The 16,987-nt window shown below is 35.7% G+C and overlaps 1 protein-coding gene across 1 annotated transcript in view; it reads right to left on the reverse strand.

Moving 5' to 3' along the window:
* Positions 1-245: 245 nt before the first annotated feature.
* Positions 246-16,987, reverse strand: part of Nin (ninein) — a 104,396-nt gene continuing 87,654 nt past the window's right edge. The window contains exons 26-30 of the mRNA XM_026391069.2: positions 16,717-16,866; positions 14,776-14,877; positions 10,406-10,603; positions 6,684-6,797; positions 246-4,275 (exon numbers count right to left, since the gene is read on the reverse strand). Coding sequence (XP_026246854.2) covers positions 4,066-4,275; positions 6,684-6,797; positions 10,406-10,603; positions 14,776-14,877; positions 16,717-16,866 — 774 coding nt within the window. The 3' untranslated portion in view covers positions 246-4,065. The remainder of the gene's footprint in view (positions 4,276-6,683; positions 6,798-10,405; positions 10,604-14,775; positions 14,878-16,716; positions 16,867-16,987) is intronic.

Below are 16,987 nucleotides of genomic sequence, written 5' to 3' on the forward strand. Positions count from 1 at the left end.
TGTGGGACCCCAAACTGCCATCACTTCTTGGACAGTAACAGAATCCCAATGCTCTAAATCACAAACACATCACTGGGGGATCACATTAAAACAAAGATTCTAGTTTAGCACATCTGGAACAGGGCCTGAATTTTGGCATTTGTAGAAAGTGTTTAGTGTGATATTTTGATGCGTTCTTGCTCAAGACTAAGGATAAACACATTGAAACTGTTTATAAAAGTTCAGGGTAGATATAAAACAAGAAGTATATTTGTAAAATTATTTATTTACATTTTAAGCTCACATTAAAATCTTTCTAGGATAGAATGGCTAAGATGAAATATACAAAGCTGATATAAACACATACACTCAACTTTATTGGAAGAAAGTTCTATGGATTTTAGATGAATTCAGGTTTTCTTTTACAAAACCAGTGTTTTCTTAAACCATGCTGTGATAGTGTGTCTCCTCAATGAGAATAAATCGAATTTGTATCATTTAAAAAAGTTGAGAAACAAAAAGCTTTGACTTGTTGAATAGTTATCCATAAAAAATTATGCTGTAAAGTCAAAATTATTTTACAGTGCTGAGATGTTTAAACAGGTCCAAACAAGATATAATGAATATATTTTAAACATGAGTACTTTGGTTGTTAGGCTTTGACTTGGTTTTGGCATTACTTATATAATTACATTATTCAAATGAATCATTCATTACAGGTAATCCATTCAAAACATGACTTGCTTAATATTACAGTATTGCAAAGCACTCAGACTTGCCTTGATTTGGAATACCTTCAAAGATGTTGACAATAGCTACATGTTTCCTTTTCTTCATTTAACAAAATAAAAAGAGAAATCACAAATTCGTTTTCCATGTGTTAAAAAGCCTAAATCTGTCACAAAACCTTATTCATTTCATTAAAATTTTTCCCCTCAAAACAATACCTGTTCTAGGTACTGGTGCATTATTAAAATACTAGACCCGTAAGATCTCTTTCTATGCCTCAAAAGCCTATTATTTCATGATCTATTTATGTAAAATGCACTGATGAATATATCAATAGTACACTGATACTTCAGGGGTGGATTCACATTTAAAACAACTTTCAAAGCCTAGATTTACTAAGAGTCTTAGAAAAATAAATAAAACAAAATGCTGTGGTTGGTTCTACACCTCTCCTCCACTTTTCTCCCTTCATAGTTCTGAGCTTGAATTCAAACTTCAAAATAGCAGAAGAAAGCAAAATAGGATAATAAAGGCTTTACTACCCACAGTTTCCTTTTCTTATGTAATGTATTATCCCCAAGGTAAACTTGATTTTTCTTTAAAATGAAGATCTAGTCTTGTAAGACTATTTTAAATAACTGTACATAGATAAAAATAAAGTTTAAAAAACAGTGCTTTTAATAAAAAAGCAGCTGAATGCCTATAAAATACAGAACTTGTGATTATGAAGAGTGCCATTAAGAAGTCTAAAAGCAGATGGGCACAGTGGGTAACATCTGTAATGGCTTGAGAGGCAAGGAGGATCACACGTTTGAGGCCAGCCTCAGTAACTTAGCAAGACCCTAAGCAACTCAGTGAGACTCTTCTAAAAATAAAAAAAAGCTGTGCATGTAGCTGAGTAGTGAAGTGCCCCCTGGCTTAAATCCCAAGTTCCAAACAACAATAACAACAAATCTGTAAACAAAAGCTAAACATAATTTGAAGTTTACATTTAATCTCTTTGAAATTCTGTTTAAACTCTAAGTTATATCATAAATGATCTCTTAAAACTCCCACTCTAAACTTTCTCAAAAATAAACTGTCACAAAAAAGTATAAATTTAAGGTATCCCTGATGTTTCTTATATTCATCTTTTTTCCAATTTTGTGGTGGAAAAGCAGGAAATTAAGTTCCGATATGTGGCTAAATTTACTTGCATCTGATTTTGGATTAAGTATTTTGTATAAAGGGATTCTATGTGCAGTCTAAAACTTTCCCCAAAGCCATATTTACATTAATCATACAACATTTTATATACACATAATACAAATTCATAGGAAACAAATTAACCTACACTTTTCATAATGTAAAAAATAAAAATAAAAAATACAAATGTAACCACATGCTAAGTTGACTGAGAAATATGCGTGGTGTCTGGTTCCAGTGGTTCCTGGGGTAACTTCAAGCATGTCACATAAACACACTACAGATGCTTAGTTTATTGTTGACCTCAGCCTAGGCCAACCCACAGTTTTAAGTGAAAAGTTTTCTGTTAAAGCTAGTGCCATATAAGTACTTGAGTTTGCTGAGAATATCTGCACAGGACAGAAAAGATTTAGGGAAGGCATGATAGTAGATGGCAAATGTTTGGAAGCATATTATAGGGAAGGATTAAAATTCTTTTTCCAGGGGGAAATCAGAGCTTTCCAATAAGAGCTATGCAAATCCTGAAAGTTCTGCTTCACCAGTGTGAACTCCTAGTCCTGTGAGTAGCAGGGCCTTTTCAAGGGCCTGGTAGTGAGGACTCCTGGACTGACAAGTGGTTAGCCTGTTAGGATCTCTGAAGTTCCTTGATGGAAATTATTTTGTTGAGATTGATTTTCTGGCATTATATGACTTCTTAGGCAGCTGGCTTTATCTTGTGTTTCTGCCTATAAAGCAGTGTTTGATTTCTGTTATACTCTTTGTAAATAGAAAGAACCTCCTGAAATAGATCAAAGTAAAAATTTCTGATCTCATTACTCTCCCATGAAGACAAGTAGGTGGCTGTGATGAGCTTTGGTAGCATTCTGCACCTTGTAAGTCTTCCGCCATCCACTGAAGGAAGTAGGCTAGAAGCAAAGAATTAAACTGGAGGTGGTGGGGGTGTTATCCAGTTTAAAATGTTTACTGTTCCATGATTCCTGATCTTGAGAAAGAATGGGAAGTCCTGTTTGACATTCCTTTGCTTCAGATGCCATGCCAGTACTTACCACAGTAAGGAATTCTTAGGGTCAGATTTGAGGTATAGTAGAGTAAGAAGCATGGACAATTTTGACCTATATTTAACAAACAATAACAACTCTCCTATAAGTTGGAAAAAGTTTTTAACTCTAAAATCAAGGCCTTTTTCAAACACTTAAATGCACTAAAATGTACATGAAAACCCTATGGCTGGAAATATATAAGACAAATAAATAAGGTCACATGGTTTATACATCTCAAATTCTTAGAGAGGCCTGGCAGTAGTTCAGGAAGACAGTTTAAAGAAATGTTCCCTGAGTTCTTGAGGCAACCTCATAGATAAGTCCATGACCTCCAAGACTCTTGAGATAGGAAAACTCACATGGACCGCATATCCCTTCTCCAAGAGTGAGTGTGTAGTCCAAAGTGGTTTGTTCAGTGCTTTTCCTACAGTTCAAATGCTTTAAGAATGTGGCTTTATCCATTTTTTTAGAAAACGAGGGACCAAATGAAACTTCTAAGAGGAGGAAGAAAAAGACTGTTTAAAGAAAAGTGAAGCTTCACCATTAGTTAAGAGTGCAGTTGAATAAATCAGTTCTAAACCTCTCACATAGCAAGAGTAGTAATAGTAAGTGGAAGAAGGTAGAGCTCCATGGACTTGGGTTTTTCTGGTCTCAATTACTGAGCCCAGCCTTCCTATCAAAGAACCAAAACTATTAAAAGCAGAATGATTTTTCAGTATTTAAATGTGCAATACCTAAATTTGTTTTTAAATAAAGTCCCTAATAACCATTTTAGTAAGGTCTCAAACTTAAATATATGGAATTTATATGTATACATATTGGCATACAATGGTGCTTTAAAAACACATTGAAAACTGGGATTTAAAGTTTCTTAAATTGTTTTCATATATTAATTTTCTTGGTACCTACTAGAATACTTAAAAAATAAATTATTTGTAAGTGTTAAATTTAAACAGTCAAATTGTTACAATGAATAGACTCCAAAATTTAGGTTGGCTTAATTTTAAGCCATTGAAAGTTTTTTTTGTTTTTGTTTTTTTGTTTCTTTTTTTTAAACAGGGTTAAGAGATACTACTGAAATGTTCCTTCTCTTTCGTAAAGTGCACAAAAATGAGTGCATCCTTTGGTGTGGCTATGACCTCAAGGGAGGCATAGAAGTCAGTGGTGCTGGTGTCAGGTTCCTGACTATAGTACTGAGGCTGGCAATCTTTTCTTCTAGGAGGTAATTTTTCTTCTCTGCTGTTTTCTGTCGCTGTTCGGTCATTTCCAGAGCTTTCAGCAACTGGGCATTTTCAACATACAAATCCTTCACCATTGCATCAGCTTTAGTATTCTTGCAGAGCTAGAAACAGAACCAGAAACACTGTGACTCCATTTCTGTAATTAATCTTTTAAATTTAAGGAAAGATATCAGGATATGCATTATAAAGGCAAATCATGCCTACCAGTTACATGATTATCTTTTACAGTACAGCTTTAACATCAGATTCAGCATCAGGGAAACAAGAACAAACCCACTTTTTCCAAGCTCTTTGCATGTTTGTAGAAGTTACTAATAGAAAGAATAGATTGCTGTTCGAAGGCTCCAAAATGAAAGACTTGTTTCCCACCTAAATAAACTAGATGTATTCCTTTATTTCTTTAAACATCACAAATATTTTTGTAACTTTAATTTTTGAGGTGTAAGGAGTGAGTGAATTGTATTAAACTCCACTCTTAATAGTAGAGCCTGAAGCTTTCCATTCGTAACTACAGCCTATTATTCATTTCAAAAACGGGCTCACAAATTACAACAAAGAGATGAGATGTGAGCAGTTGTTTTTCGTCAGCTTCTCCCTTTTTGCATGGGGCCTTGCTTAGAAGGTATATACTAATCCTTATGGTTAGAACATATCATCTAGGTTGGGGTGGGAAAACTTTTTAGCAGACATGGAATACTTTTACTTTTGCTCCTTTAATATCTTCAATCTCCTTTCCCATGTTAACTCTTCACTCGACTCCCAATTTCAAGCAGAGCATCTTAAAGAATAAATGTTTAAGGGAATAAAGACCAACTACAAAATGGCTAAATTATTAGCATTTCAAAGGTCAATGATAATTTAGATGACTGGCAGGTATAACATACTAGCATTTCAGAACCTACTCTCTTTTGAAATACCACCTGTCTTCTTTCCTTTTTCCCTCCCTTCTTTCACTTAGGAAACAATACAATGGTTCCTCATGACCTACAGAATAAAATTCCCTTTTGGGATACCAAGCAAGGCCCTCTTTTCCTGTCCTTTCTCGTCTTTTCTCCCAGGACAGTAGGAACTTGCAATATCCATGTATCTATAGATATCCACACCCCACATGGTGACCCAACTTCATGATGCTCTCATAGCCTAGAACTGCCCTTCCCACAGTTATTCACTTGTTCAAATCTCACTCAACCCTCAAGATTTGATTTAAGAGACTTCAAGGAAGCTTTCTTTAAATCTCTGGGTTTTATCAAGTGTCTCTTCTCTTGTGTGCCATTTACTGAAACAGGGCTGACCCTATTTTATATATTTTTGAACCTATCATTTGGTGGAATACTTGGTACCTTGTAGGTGTGATAGAATTCACCTTCCATAGGGGCAGGGATGTAATTTTGTTCACTGCTGCATCTCTAGTGCCCCATATAGGACATGGCCCAAAGTAACTATGTGTTGAACAAATGAGTACTTAAAGGATTGAAGGGGAAAATGCTCACTGATAGGACTTTCTCTTTCTCCTCTGTTCATTAAGATATAGGGCAAGGAACATTCCTGTCTACACCTATTTCCAGACCCTCTCTTGGGGTTATCATTCTCAGGTTTTATTTATCTAGAAAAACAAGTTGGGCAATTTCCCCTGCCCCAGTCTGTCTCAATCTTGGTTTCCAGAGAAGCTGATAATACTTTCCTAGGAGGTGGTTCTCTTTGCATAGTTTTTTTTCTTGGGGAGGAGTTTTGGGGATTGAACTCAGGGGCACTCGATCATTGAGCCACATCCCCAGCCCTATTTTGTATTTTATTTAGAGACAGGGTCTCAGTGAGTTGCTAAGTGCCTTGCTTTTACTGAGGTTGGCTTTGAACTTGTGATCCTCCTGCTTTAGCCTCTCAAGCTGATGGGATTATAGGCATTTGCCATGAGTTCCCAGCTCCCTCCTTGCCTCCTTGCATAGCTCTTTGGAAGATGCACAACTAACCTCTAACCACTGAAGTCACTTCTGCCACCAGCAGTTGGAAAGGATAAGGCTTCTTAGTGGTCTGGCATTTGGGGTCCAGACTTTATACAAGGCACATCCTTTTAGGACAATGAGATACTTTTTGAGTTTGTCATAGCTGTTGGAAACAGGAAAGCTAAATCTCCATTCATTATCCACCAATATCATTTTTCTGTTTGTTTAAATGGCATATTGCTTATGTTGGACAGAAAAAGATCTGTTAAGTATTCATTTTGAGCCACTGAACCTCATCAGGAATGCTTTAGATCCATGTTAACCACTGTTAGCAGATATTTATTTTTTAAACTTGGGGTGGACAAACATATACCTAGAAGAGTTTTGGAAAAATATAGAATATAGAATTTACCTTTTGTGGGCATGTGAGGGAGAGTGAATCCTAAGTTCTTCTAGACATCTATAGAATTTGCCTTTATTAGACAACACGAGTTAGCAAGTTAATGGCAAGAAAGGAATGTTAAAACTGGAATGTGGGGTGGGTGGAAGATGTGTCTGGGGAGGCTCACTTGTTCTTTGAGCTGATTCACTTTCTCTTGAAGAAGCCTTTTCACCAGTTTCAGTTTCTGTTCAACTTCTATCATTCGTTCCTCCATGACAGTTACCAGCTGTTCCTGGCTTCCCTGAAGGGAAGAAAAAAAATATATCATCATTTGAAAATCATGCTACATTTAAAGCACTAGTTGTTTATTCTCCCCACAAGATGCCTAGAGGAAGTACAGCCAATGTTTCACCTTTTAAACAGGAAGGATGGATTTCTGATGAAATGAGGGAGTTCTGAGCACTGCATTGATTGCACATGTCAGAAAAGTAGTCCTATCAGAGAAAGAATCAAAGAGAAAACAAAGAATCTTACCTGTGGTATACCATTGTCCCCTGATAAAAAGAAAAATTCTTAAAACCCATAGTTGAATATCTGTGTGCACTTCATATATAGTAAAATGGGTATCCAAAGTAAATTAAAAGAGGGTGATCAACTCCCATCCTGATTTGGGTATTTATAATATTGTGGGTCTCTCGACAACAAAACAAACACTGAGTTTATTCAGGGTTGCTTAATGTTTCCATTCAGCTTGCAACACATGTCTGTTTTTCTTCAGAAATAACTGATTACTTTTTTGAGGGTGTTAGGGTTTTTTTCTTCATAGTAATCATATCTTCCTGACAGTTTTTCTAGTCATCTGTTGACTTGTCAATGTGAAGCAAACATCTGGATTGGAGGATAGATTTATCATCAGAGTAAATTGAAAATTAAGAAGCTTCCCTCCACAGACAACTCCTAGATAAAACCATTGGGCAGGAAGGGGCCCTAACTTTCTCCCTCTCCTCACACAACAGGGCTAGGTGTGTGGGTTTCTGGAAGCAGAGTGATGTAAACAGAGATCAGAGTCTGACTGATTGTCCCTCTCCTCTGCTGGCTCCTAACCCCTCAAAATTTCCAGAGAAGGAAGTTCATATTTCAAAAGGTGCTTCAAATCTTGTAGTTCAGGTGTTAATGGCTGATGGAACTTAAATATTCCTTTTTTTAAAAATTATTTTTTAAAGTATTGGGGATTGAACCTAGGGGTGCTGTACCACTGAGCTACATCCCCAACCCTTTATATTTTCTTTTGAGACAGGACCTCCCTAAGTTGCCCTGTCCTTGAACTTTCCACCTCCTGCTTCAGCCAGTTGCTGGGATTACAAGGGTGTGCCACGCCACATACTGGCTGCTCTTAAATATTCTTAAAAAGGCATACTTTAAAAAATACTCAGAATGACCAAATGTGTTAAAGCCAAAGTTTGCTTGGATATTAAATAATTTAATTATAAAAGAAATAATTAACTCATGTGACTAATTTGAAGATAAAAGTTATAGGAGGCAAAGTCTAATGCAAAAAACTGAATTTCAATAAATTGGGCCTTGAACATCTAGGCCCAACAACAACTTTAAAAAAGTTCTATTTATTTTAAAAGACATATGGCTTTTTAAAGTTCAAATACAAATAAAAATGTTTGATTCCACTTGCATAAAAAATCAAAATATAAAACCACAGTTACAGAAAATTCAAAGTATACAGAGTACAGCAAAAGAGTGGGGGAAAAGAGGAAAAACAACGGCAGGCATATATTTAAAACTTATTTTATTGTTTCATCAAAAATTTCCTTTTTTTCTGGCAAAAAAAGTATTATACATCGTATACAAAACAGTATAAATAACCCTGATTCTCTTCAAATTCCATATATAAAAGTAGTACCTTTTGTTAAAAATAATTACAACTTATGGAATGAGAAAATATATAGAATACATCCTTTCAAGAATCTTAAATCCACACTCTTTAAATGGTATAAATAAAATGATTTGTAACAAGCAGAAATTTGTGAATTTGATTCACAAGATCTGTCATTTCTACATAAATAAATAATACTGCAAAGGCTTAACAGTAAAAATCATAATAGAATAATTTTAAAGAGCACTTATTTCATGTCTCAGCTTATGCCTCTGTTAGTGTGGTTTATGTGTGTGTGTGTGGGTGTGTGCATTTGAGAGTCTGCCATAGTAACAAATGCCATCAATAGCAGCCCAGTTTTCACAGGTGCCCAATCCTTCTGTAGGAATCTGCATGCACTGCTCGCTGCTCCGGTAGCAAGGCCTAGAGAAAGAAGGCAAGTGGTATACTTCACCCTGATGTCAAGATTATGTATTTTTAGGGAGTCTAAATTCACACATTTATGATGCAATTTTTCAAAGCACACACATTAACACTACACTACACTACACATGCAAGCAAAGCAACACAAGGCAGAAGACATTACATCACTCCACACAGACAACGTGCAGATTCCAATAATATTTTGTATTCTTAGAATTAGTGTCAGCTGGGCGATCAGAAATGAGAGAGTCTGAAGTGGTGATCTAGTCAGGGTAGCAGCACCCTTTGCTCTGGCTGGTTTTTTTTTTTTTTTTTTTGATATGAAAATTTTAAGTTTTGGTCTAATCCTGAAGCAAATAGAGTAAAAGGATGTTTTTAATTTTTAAATACGGGTGGGTGGGTGCGTTGGGAAGAGCGTGCTTTGAAAATAGTATTTATGAGAAGTCAATGAATAGAATCTTAGTCAAATCATTTAGTTTAGACAGTCCATTAGAAATGGAAGTTAAGGTTGTATAGTTCAATGATATAATGAAGAGTTGAAGCATCGACCATTGCAATTTTAATTTGCAAATTTAATTTTAATACTGGGAAGTTGAAAGCATAAACTTTAAAGTTTTGTTAGGAAGAATAGGTAGCAGGAGTACCAAAAAAAAAAAAATACTAACAAAGCCCAGATATATATTAGTAGTAGAGAAAAACAACCGTTCCTATGGATAATTACAGTGCTCATATAAGTTTGCCAAGCTACTCTGAAGGGATTAAGAAAGAGTTGGGAAATTCCTTATCAAACATTTTTGGAGAGGTAAGGTGTATAGAAACAGAAGTGCATCTAAAGCAGAAGGAATTTAGAATCCCACAAAAAAATATTTGTTCTTTTTATTCCTAATTGTGAATTAACTACATGGGCAAGACCAAAGAGTTATGAAACTTCTGAAAAAGGATGATTATGAATGAAGCACCAAAGAGAAATAACTGTTTGAAAACCTAGGTAATATAAGATGGTATTTGGTAGTGACCCAGAATAAGGCTAATTCAAAGCCAATGGGAAGATCTTTATTTTCCTAAAAATAATTTTTCAAACTAGATTATAAAAAAAATTGAGCTTAATGATCATATCAACTAAAAAATGTCACCAACTACACTTTCTTCTACCTTAATTGTGAAACGCCCTACCTGTAAATTCCATGGATGTTGGTGGGCCCCACCCGTCTGCTGCAGGAAAGTTAAGTATGTTTTGTTCCTAATGTAAATCCTAGAGCTACACTTGCATTTTTGTAGTATTTTTGACATGAGATGAGAATGATGGCCAAGTGTACACTATGCTCAAGTGATTCTGATGCTTTGTCTTCTACTACAAGTATGCAAAGGAGACCCAGAACATCTTAGAAGTGAAGAGCTGGAAAGTAGTGCTACAAAAACAAAACAAAACCCAGCGCTGCAGAACTCTGGATTTGTGATACAGGGAAGTTGTCACTCTCTGAGAGTAGATTTAGGTTTGTTGTCCCCACCTTTGAACTAGTTTTATTTGAACTTTCAAATAAAAGTAAAATTAATTAGGCGATCTGAGTTTACTACTAGAGGAAAAGAACACTTCATACCTGTGGTGTGTTGGTTTCGGAGGTCCTGTTGTCAAGTTCCTCCTGTAGGTGCTCATTTCTCCTTTCTGCCTGTAGTAGCTGGTGTTGAAGCTGCAGAAAGTGCTCCCTGGGCACCATCGGACAGGCTTGCTGCTGGAGCAGCTGCAGATCCCAGTGAGGGGATGGGCTAAGCATCACAGTGGACCTCAGGTGCTGCATCTGAAGGACAAGGGCAAAAGCCTGGTCAGCAGCAGTGCCTTCTATCACAGAGCTGCCCTTGAATGTGTCAAGCAATAGTGAAGCCTATAAATTTGTTAATGGCCCCACACCCACCCATATCTTGGAAACAGGACAGCACATGAGCCCGAGAGAGATGTAAATGTGAAGAGCCATTTTGCTTAGGAACATAATATAATCAAGAGCAGGCTTTCTCAAGATTATTAGACTTTAAAAAACAGCACTTCCTCATCTTGAGTGACTGTGGGGGTCTGGGGCACAATAGTATATCTGAATTCCATCTCATTTTTTCTTATGTTTGATAACCCTCCTTTAAACAAAAAAAACCTGAAGTTAGACTAGGGAAATAAGGGGAGTAAGTGATTATGTTTTAGGCTTGTGCTACTTTACTTACCATTCATAAAGATTCTTATTTTCCAAACCCAAGTAAACAAATTTTTAAAGAATCTTTTCCTGAACTTAAAATTATTTTAACCCATCATTGATTTATCAATAGATAGTGAAACCCTTAAATAGCACAAGACAGGCAATTCTGGGGTATAAGGCCATATCCTAGAATATCTGGGAACTGGAGGACAAGACAATGAGGAAATGTTACGTCAACATGAGAATCAAATTTAGGGAGAGAAAAAGGGGGAGACTGCATTTTGGCCAATGGAGCACGCCACCTCACATCTGTCAACACACACAACAGACACAGGGCTCAAGGGAAGGCATGCAACAGCATGAGAAGAAGCACCTCCAGGCTTGAGTGGGGAAAAAAGGACTTCTAAAACTCAAACACAATTAAATGCTAAGATGAAACTTCAGAGCCACTATTCATTTCTTTAACTTTCTGAGGTGTGCCATTACCCATTTTGAAATACTTCTAGTTGATTCAGAAAAGCTACCACTTTATTTTCATGAATAAAAAAAATATGGAGAACTATGATCCCATGATTTTATACCAGTGGGATAATTTTCTTCATATAATGTTTTTAATACTGATGAAAATCCTAATGTAAATGCAGAAACGTATTCTATAATTAAAACAAAATAAAAATGAATACTGGCTCTTACCAGAAGTATTTATTCACTGGTATAGTCATCAGAAATGATTACATGAACAAAGAGTTTAATGAGATGGCCCCATGCTATGAAAATTCATTGAAAGAGAATGTTCTACCTTCACACACTATCTCAGGCAGAGCACTGCACCCTTCTCTGCCACTTCCAACCACTGAGTTCTAGATACAGGTTAGCCATAGACAAAAACAAACAAAAGAAAATCACAGGAGTTAGAAAAAGAGGAAGAAAAGTAAGAGTTACAAAAAGAGAAGGAACAGTATCATTTGGTTATGTTATATTCATGAATAAGAGCATATGAAGAGCCAACATTTACATTTTCCTATACATAAATTAAATAGACATTAAAATGTCTTAATAGCTTTACTTTTGCAACTGCATCCTCATTGTTATAATTTGGTTGATTTTGTGTGTGTGAGAGAAAGAGAAGAGAGGAGAGAGAGACCATGGGGTATCTATCCCACTATAATTATTTAAAAAATTCCAGGTCTAGTATGGAATGGATCTGATGTTAAAACCCTTGCCACTGGAGATGCAGAATTTATTTATTAAATTTTTTTTTGGTTGTCAATGGACCTATATTTTATTTATTTATATGCGGTGCTGAGAATCAAACCCAGTGTCTTGCACATGCTAGGCAGGCACTTTACCACTGAGCCACCACTCCAGCCCTAGAATTTAAACTAAAACATTTTTGTTCCACTGTCTAAGTTATTGGCTCTTACAGTGGTATATAGCAGACTTGAGAACTGCTAAGATGGTCTGTACCACCTCCCTCTTCTTCTTTCAATGTTCAAACTGAATTGTTTATTGAATGCTGCCTCATCTAGTTAAATCCCTGGAGTAGAAGTCAAATTCTAGCCCTAATTCTTCCATCTTCTACTCTGGTAATTTGCACACTTTCATTACACTGGAGTAGGATATGTATTGGATTACATCAGGGACTTTCCAACTTGTATATAGAGAGGAAGAGAGACTTCCCCTCAAGGGAACTTGTACATCAGTTTGCTCAAATTCCTTTGCTCAAATTCCTTTGCTCAAATTCCCTGAAACCACAGACGTATCTCTGATGTAGACACATCTCCTTGCCTGCACACCACCCCTAACCTCACCAGGTGAGAATCTCTGCCAGAGAGGAAGGACTACACAGATCCCTCAGATAAGCTTAAAAAAAAAAGATGATGTGAAAGCCATGGCACATCCCCAAACTCGCTTAATGTATAAATACTGTACTCTAATAATCTAATTTATAAGGCCAGAAGTAGGAATGGTTAATGCTTAATGGTTATTCTGTTTAGAGTGATAAAAAGGTTTTGGAAATGGTTGTATAACATTGTGAATGTAATTAATGCCATTGAATTTTAAACTTAAAATTGGTTAAAACAGCAAATTTTATGTTATGTACATATTTACCACAGTTTAAAAAATTAATAAGGTAATATACCCCAAACCATTTAACTGTTTACTTTAAACATGTGAACACCATATGTGAATTTATAGCTCAACAGAGTTGTTAAAAAATCCAATCTGTATAAATCTAGAGTTAACAGTTCTTATTTCCTAATGGAAGTTTCATTAGAAGAGTGTACGAAATGTTCTCTTTAGTGTTTGAATAGAACATTCATGCTTTTTCCTTATTCAGTTCCAGTGCCAAGAATACTCAATTTTCCTTATTTATTAGCAAATATTTACTACTGATCAGGGGAAAAATCATAGGGAATTGATTATGATGGCTAATAATATAAAGTGGGACTGAGAGATAAGGGGGCTTCCCAGGCTTGGGGAACAGGTGGAGAATCAGCCTCTTGGCAGAGCATTTGGAAAGCATCCAAAGGTGTAATCACCATAGTAAGTATACCCTGTTACTTCTGAATTTATTACCAGACACATTGGGCTTGGCTTCAGATATCTTATTCATTGGAATATATACTTATTTTGTCAGAAAAAAATACCTACATCTAAGTGTAGCCTGCAACTCAAGATTCTGAGTGCATTTATTATATGCTGTCAGAAAACATGGTTTGGGTTTCACTATTTATAATTTCACTAATCTCCCTATTAGTGGATAAATCGGAGAACATAAAATTGCCAGAAACCTCAGTGGTCATTTAAATGCAAATGTGATATGTTTGCCCTTATTTCCCACATTATAAAACTAAGCATTAATTTTTAAAGTCAGCTAGCATGTATTCAGCCTTATAAAAAATATTTAAATATCTCTTCTGTTCCATAATTCTGGCTTAAAGATATTTCTAAACAATTTTTAAGAGCATAAAAGATATTTTCTATACATACTTCTCTACCTTATATAAAATTTACAGTTAACTAAATGTTGGATTAATTAAAATGCTTTTATCTATCCAATGCAAAATATCTCAGTCTAAGTTTTACTTATTAAGGAGGGCTTATATATAAGTCGTTTTCAATGGTATTCAGTATGTATCACTAGGTAAACTGACTGGAATTCAATGTCCAAGCTGATAAGTTTTCCAAACATTTTTACATTGATCAGATGTACCTCCCAAAAGGCAGTGCTGTGGTATAAGTGCAGTAATGAACAAAGGCAATTCCCGCCCCCCCGTCCCCCCAGGGCTTGGGAGTGAACCTAGGGCCTTGCACATACTAGTGAACCTCGGCCTTGCACATACCCAGTCCTACAATGGCAATTCTTGAAAATGAACTTAAAAATGCAAATGCTCTCGGATTCCCTGGATAGATTTCCTAACTGAAGAGGTTGTTAGTGAAATACAGGAGTATCAGGACACTGTTAAACACACACCTATGCTGAGAGCTCTAGGCCCCTTGGCCAATATCAGGCAGAAGTTATTGCCACTGAATTTGTTGAGGTACAGGTCTTGGCATTTTAGGATATTATTTCCTCTTCTGAAAAGCATTATGGAGTTACCTGATCATGTAATTAAGCAAAAATGTCTATTAAACTTGCTAAGATAGATCAAAGAATGCAGCTTGGAAGTATACTCAGATTTTCAGGACAGGAATTCAATGCCAGGTCTAGTTTCTTCCAACAAATGGCTCATTCATGGATTAAAATATTCTTCATAGTTAAGGCCATTTGCTTAAAAACTTACCTCCAGTAGCTGCTCATCCAGTTTCACTTGTTTCTTTTTCAGGCCTTCATTTTCCAAATGAATTGTTTCTAATTCTCGTTCAAGGGAATTCATCTGATTAACCTGTTAAAAAATAAAATTCTTTAATAAGAGAAAACAAACAAACATGAATCGCTCTATTTCATTTTGGTAAATTTGTATTAGTCAGAAATCTTGATTCTTGGAAGAAAATCAAGATAATTCAGCAAAGAAAAACAATAATGCAATTCAGTTCAATGCTGATATTTAAGTCATCTGGGTTGAACTAAAATTTAAGTAATGTAGATATCTAAAAAAATATATTTTTAGTTGTAGATGGGCACAATACCTTTATTTATTTAGTTATTTTTATGTGATGCCGAGGATTAAACCTGGTGCCTCACACATGCTAGGCATGTGCTCCACCACTGAGCTACCATTGCAGCTCCAGTAATGTATGTTTAATCACTACTTCTTGCATGTAACAGATTCTTTAAGGTAGTTGACTTTTAACCTCTGTGTTATCCACTGTAAGAAATACGTTTTATTCTATAACCCCAAACCCACACTGTATGTGTATATGTGTGTGCGCACAGTTACTAGTACATGTCACAAAAAGAAAATGTTTATTAGGTAGTAATTATCCTTACCAGGATCCCTATACTGATATTTCCCATTATATTTCATTAATAAAAAAATGCTGATTTTTAACTCAGTTGATTTAATGATCCTCTACTATAGATCTGCAGTGGGGAAATCACTGTCTTGAGAGTATATAAATATTGGTTTATATAACTCCTTTTTCAATTTTAAAGATGAAATTATAAGATTTTATGGGTATCCACTTTTGGAATTCTCTTTATTACAATAGAATCTAATAAGCTACAGGACACTGGGATTCAGAGGATTGCTAAGTAGAAAACATGACACTATTCTAGATGATTTTTGCTTCTATTAAAAAGAGCCAAGGACAGCAGCTAACATTTCTAGGTCCATTTAATATTCACTGTTATTTTAAAACCCATCTTAAGATTATAGATGAAACCTACTCTTTTTCTGACAACTTTACTTAAAAGTAACTGTTATTTCAACTGATATTTCAACTTAGCATACCAATTTTCTTACTACAAATGGTTATACTTTCACAAGTAAAAAATATGAATATAACAAAATATTGCTCATTCTTCCCATAATTTTAAGCAAATTTTTTAAAAATATGCATCTGTTCCATTGGCTCTTTTTTAAAAATATACCTTTATTTTATTCATTTATTTTTATGTGGTGCTGAGGATTGAACCCAGTGCCTCACATGTGCTAGGTAAGCACTCTACCACTGAGACACAACCCCAACTCCTTAAATGGTTTTTAAGAAGAGGAGGGTATTAGAGAAAACTGAGTTTAAGTTTAGGAAAAGAAAAACAAGTAACAACAGAAATCATGAGAATAACATGATCTAGAACCCTAACTCCATGAGAAAAGTATAGAAAGCAACTGGAGCTGGGCTACAAAAGTTTGGCCATGTGGTACCCAGCCTCTAAGATGGCACCCAATGGTTCCCACCTTACAGTCTGAATCTGTCATGTAGACTTCTCTCAGACCATATCAGGACTAATCTGGGTATGTACAGACAACAGCAAAAGTGATGGTATGCCACTTCCAAGATTATGTTATGAAAGGCAGTATAGCTTCTCTCTTGGTCTTTTGGTGCCGTCTGTCTCTTATCATCACCTCAAGAAGAAATCAGCTGCCACATTTGGGCTGGGGTTGTGGCTCAGCAGTAGAGGGCTCACTTAGCAGGTGTGAGGCACTGGGTTCGATCCTCAGCACCACATAAAAATAAATAAATAAAATAAAGTCATTATGTTCATCTACAACTAAAAGAAAAATTAAAAAGAAAAACAAATAGCCCAGGTATACACATAGTGTATACCTCCCCAAACTCACCTTCTTATTAGTAGGAGATTGTTCTTTCTGAAACTGATCACATTCTCTCTTTAAGTTCAACTTTTCTTGCTCTGTGGGTTTCACAGTACCTGATGGGTTTAGATGTTTTTGGTGCTTGGAGGGAAGAAGGTTGGATTCCAACTGACGAACCTAGCAAAAACAAATATTAAGAGGAAAAAATGGTTATGTAATCATGTAGCCAGAAAAAAATAAAAAATAAACATATGGGGCTGGGGTTGTGGCTCAGTGGTAAAGTGCTTGCCTGGCATGT

This window comes from Urocitellus parryii, chromosome 6, assembly GCF_045843805.1.
Source record: "Urocitellus parryii isolate mUroPar1 chromosome 6, mUroPar1.hap1, whole genome shotgun sequence".
Lineage (NCBI taxonomy): Eukaryota > Metazoa > Chordata > Mammalia > Rodentia > Sciuridae > Urocitellus > Urocitellus parryii.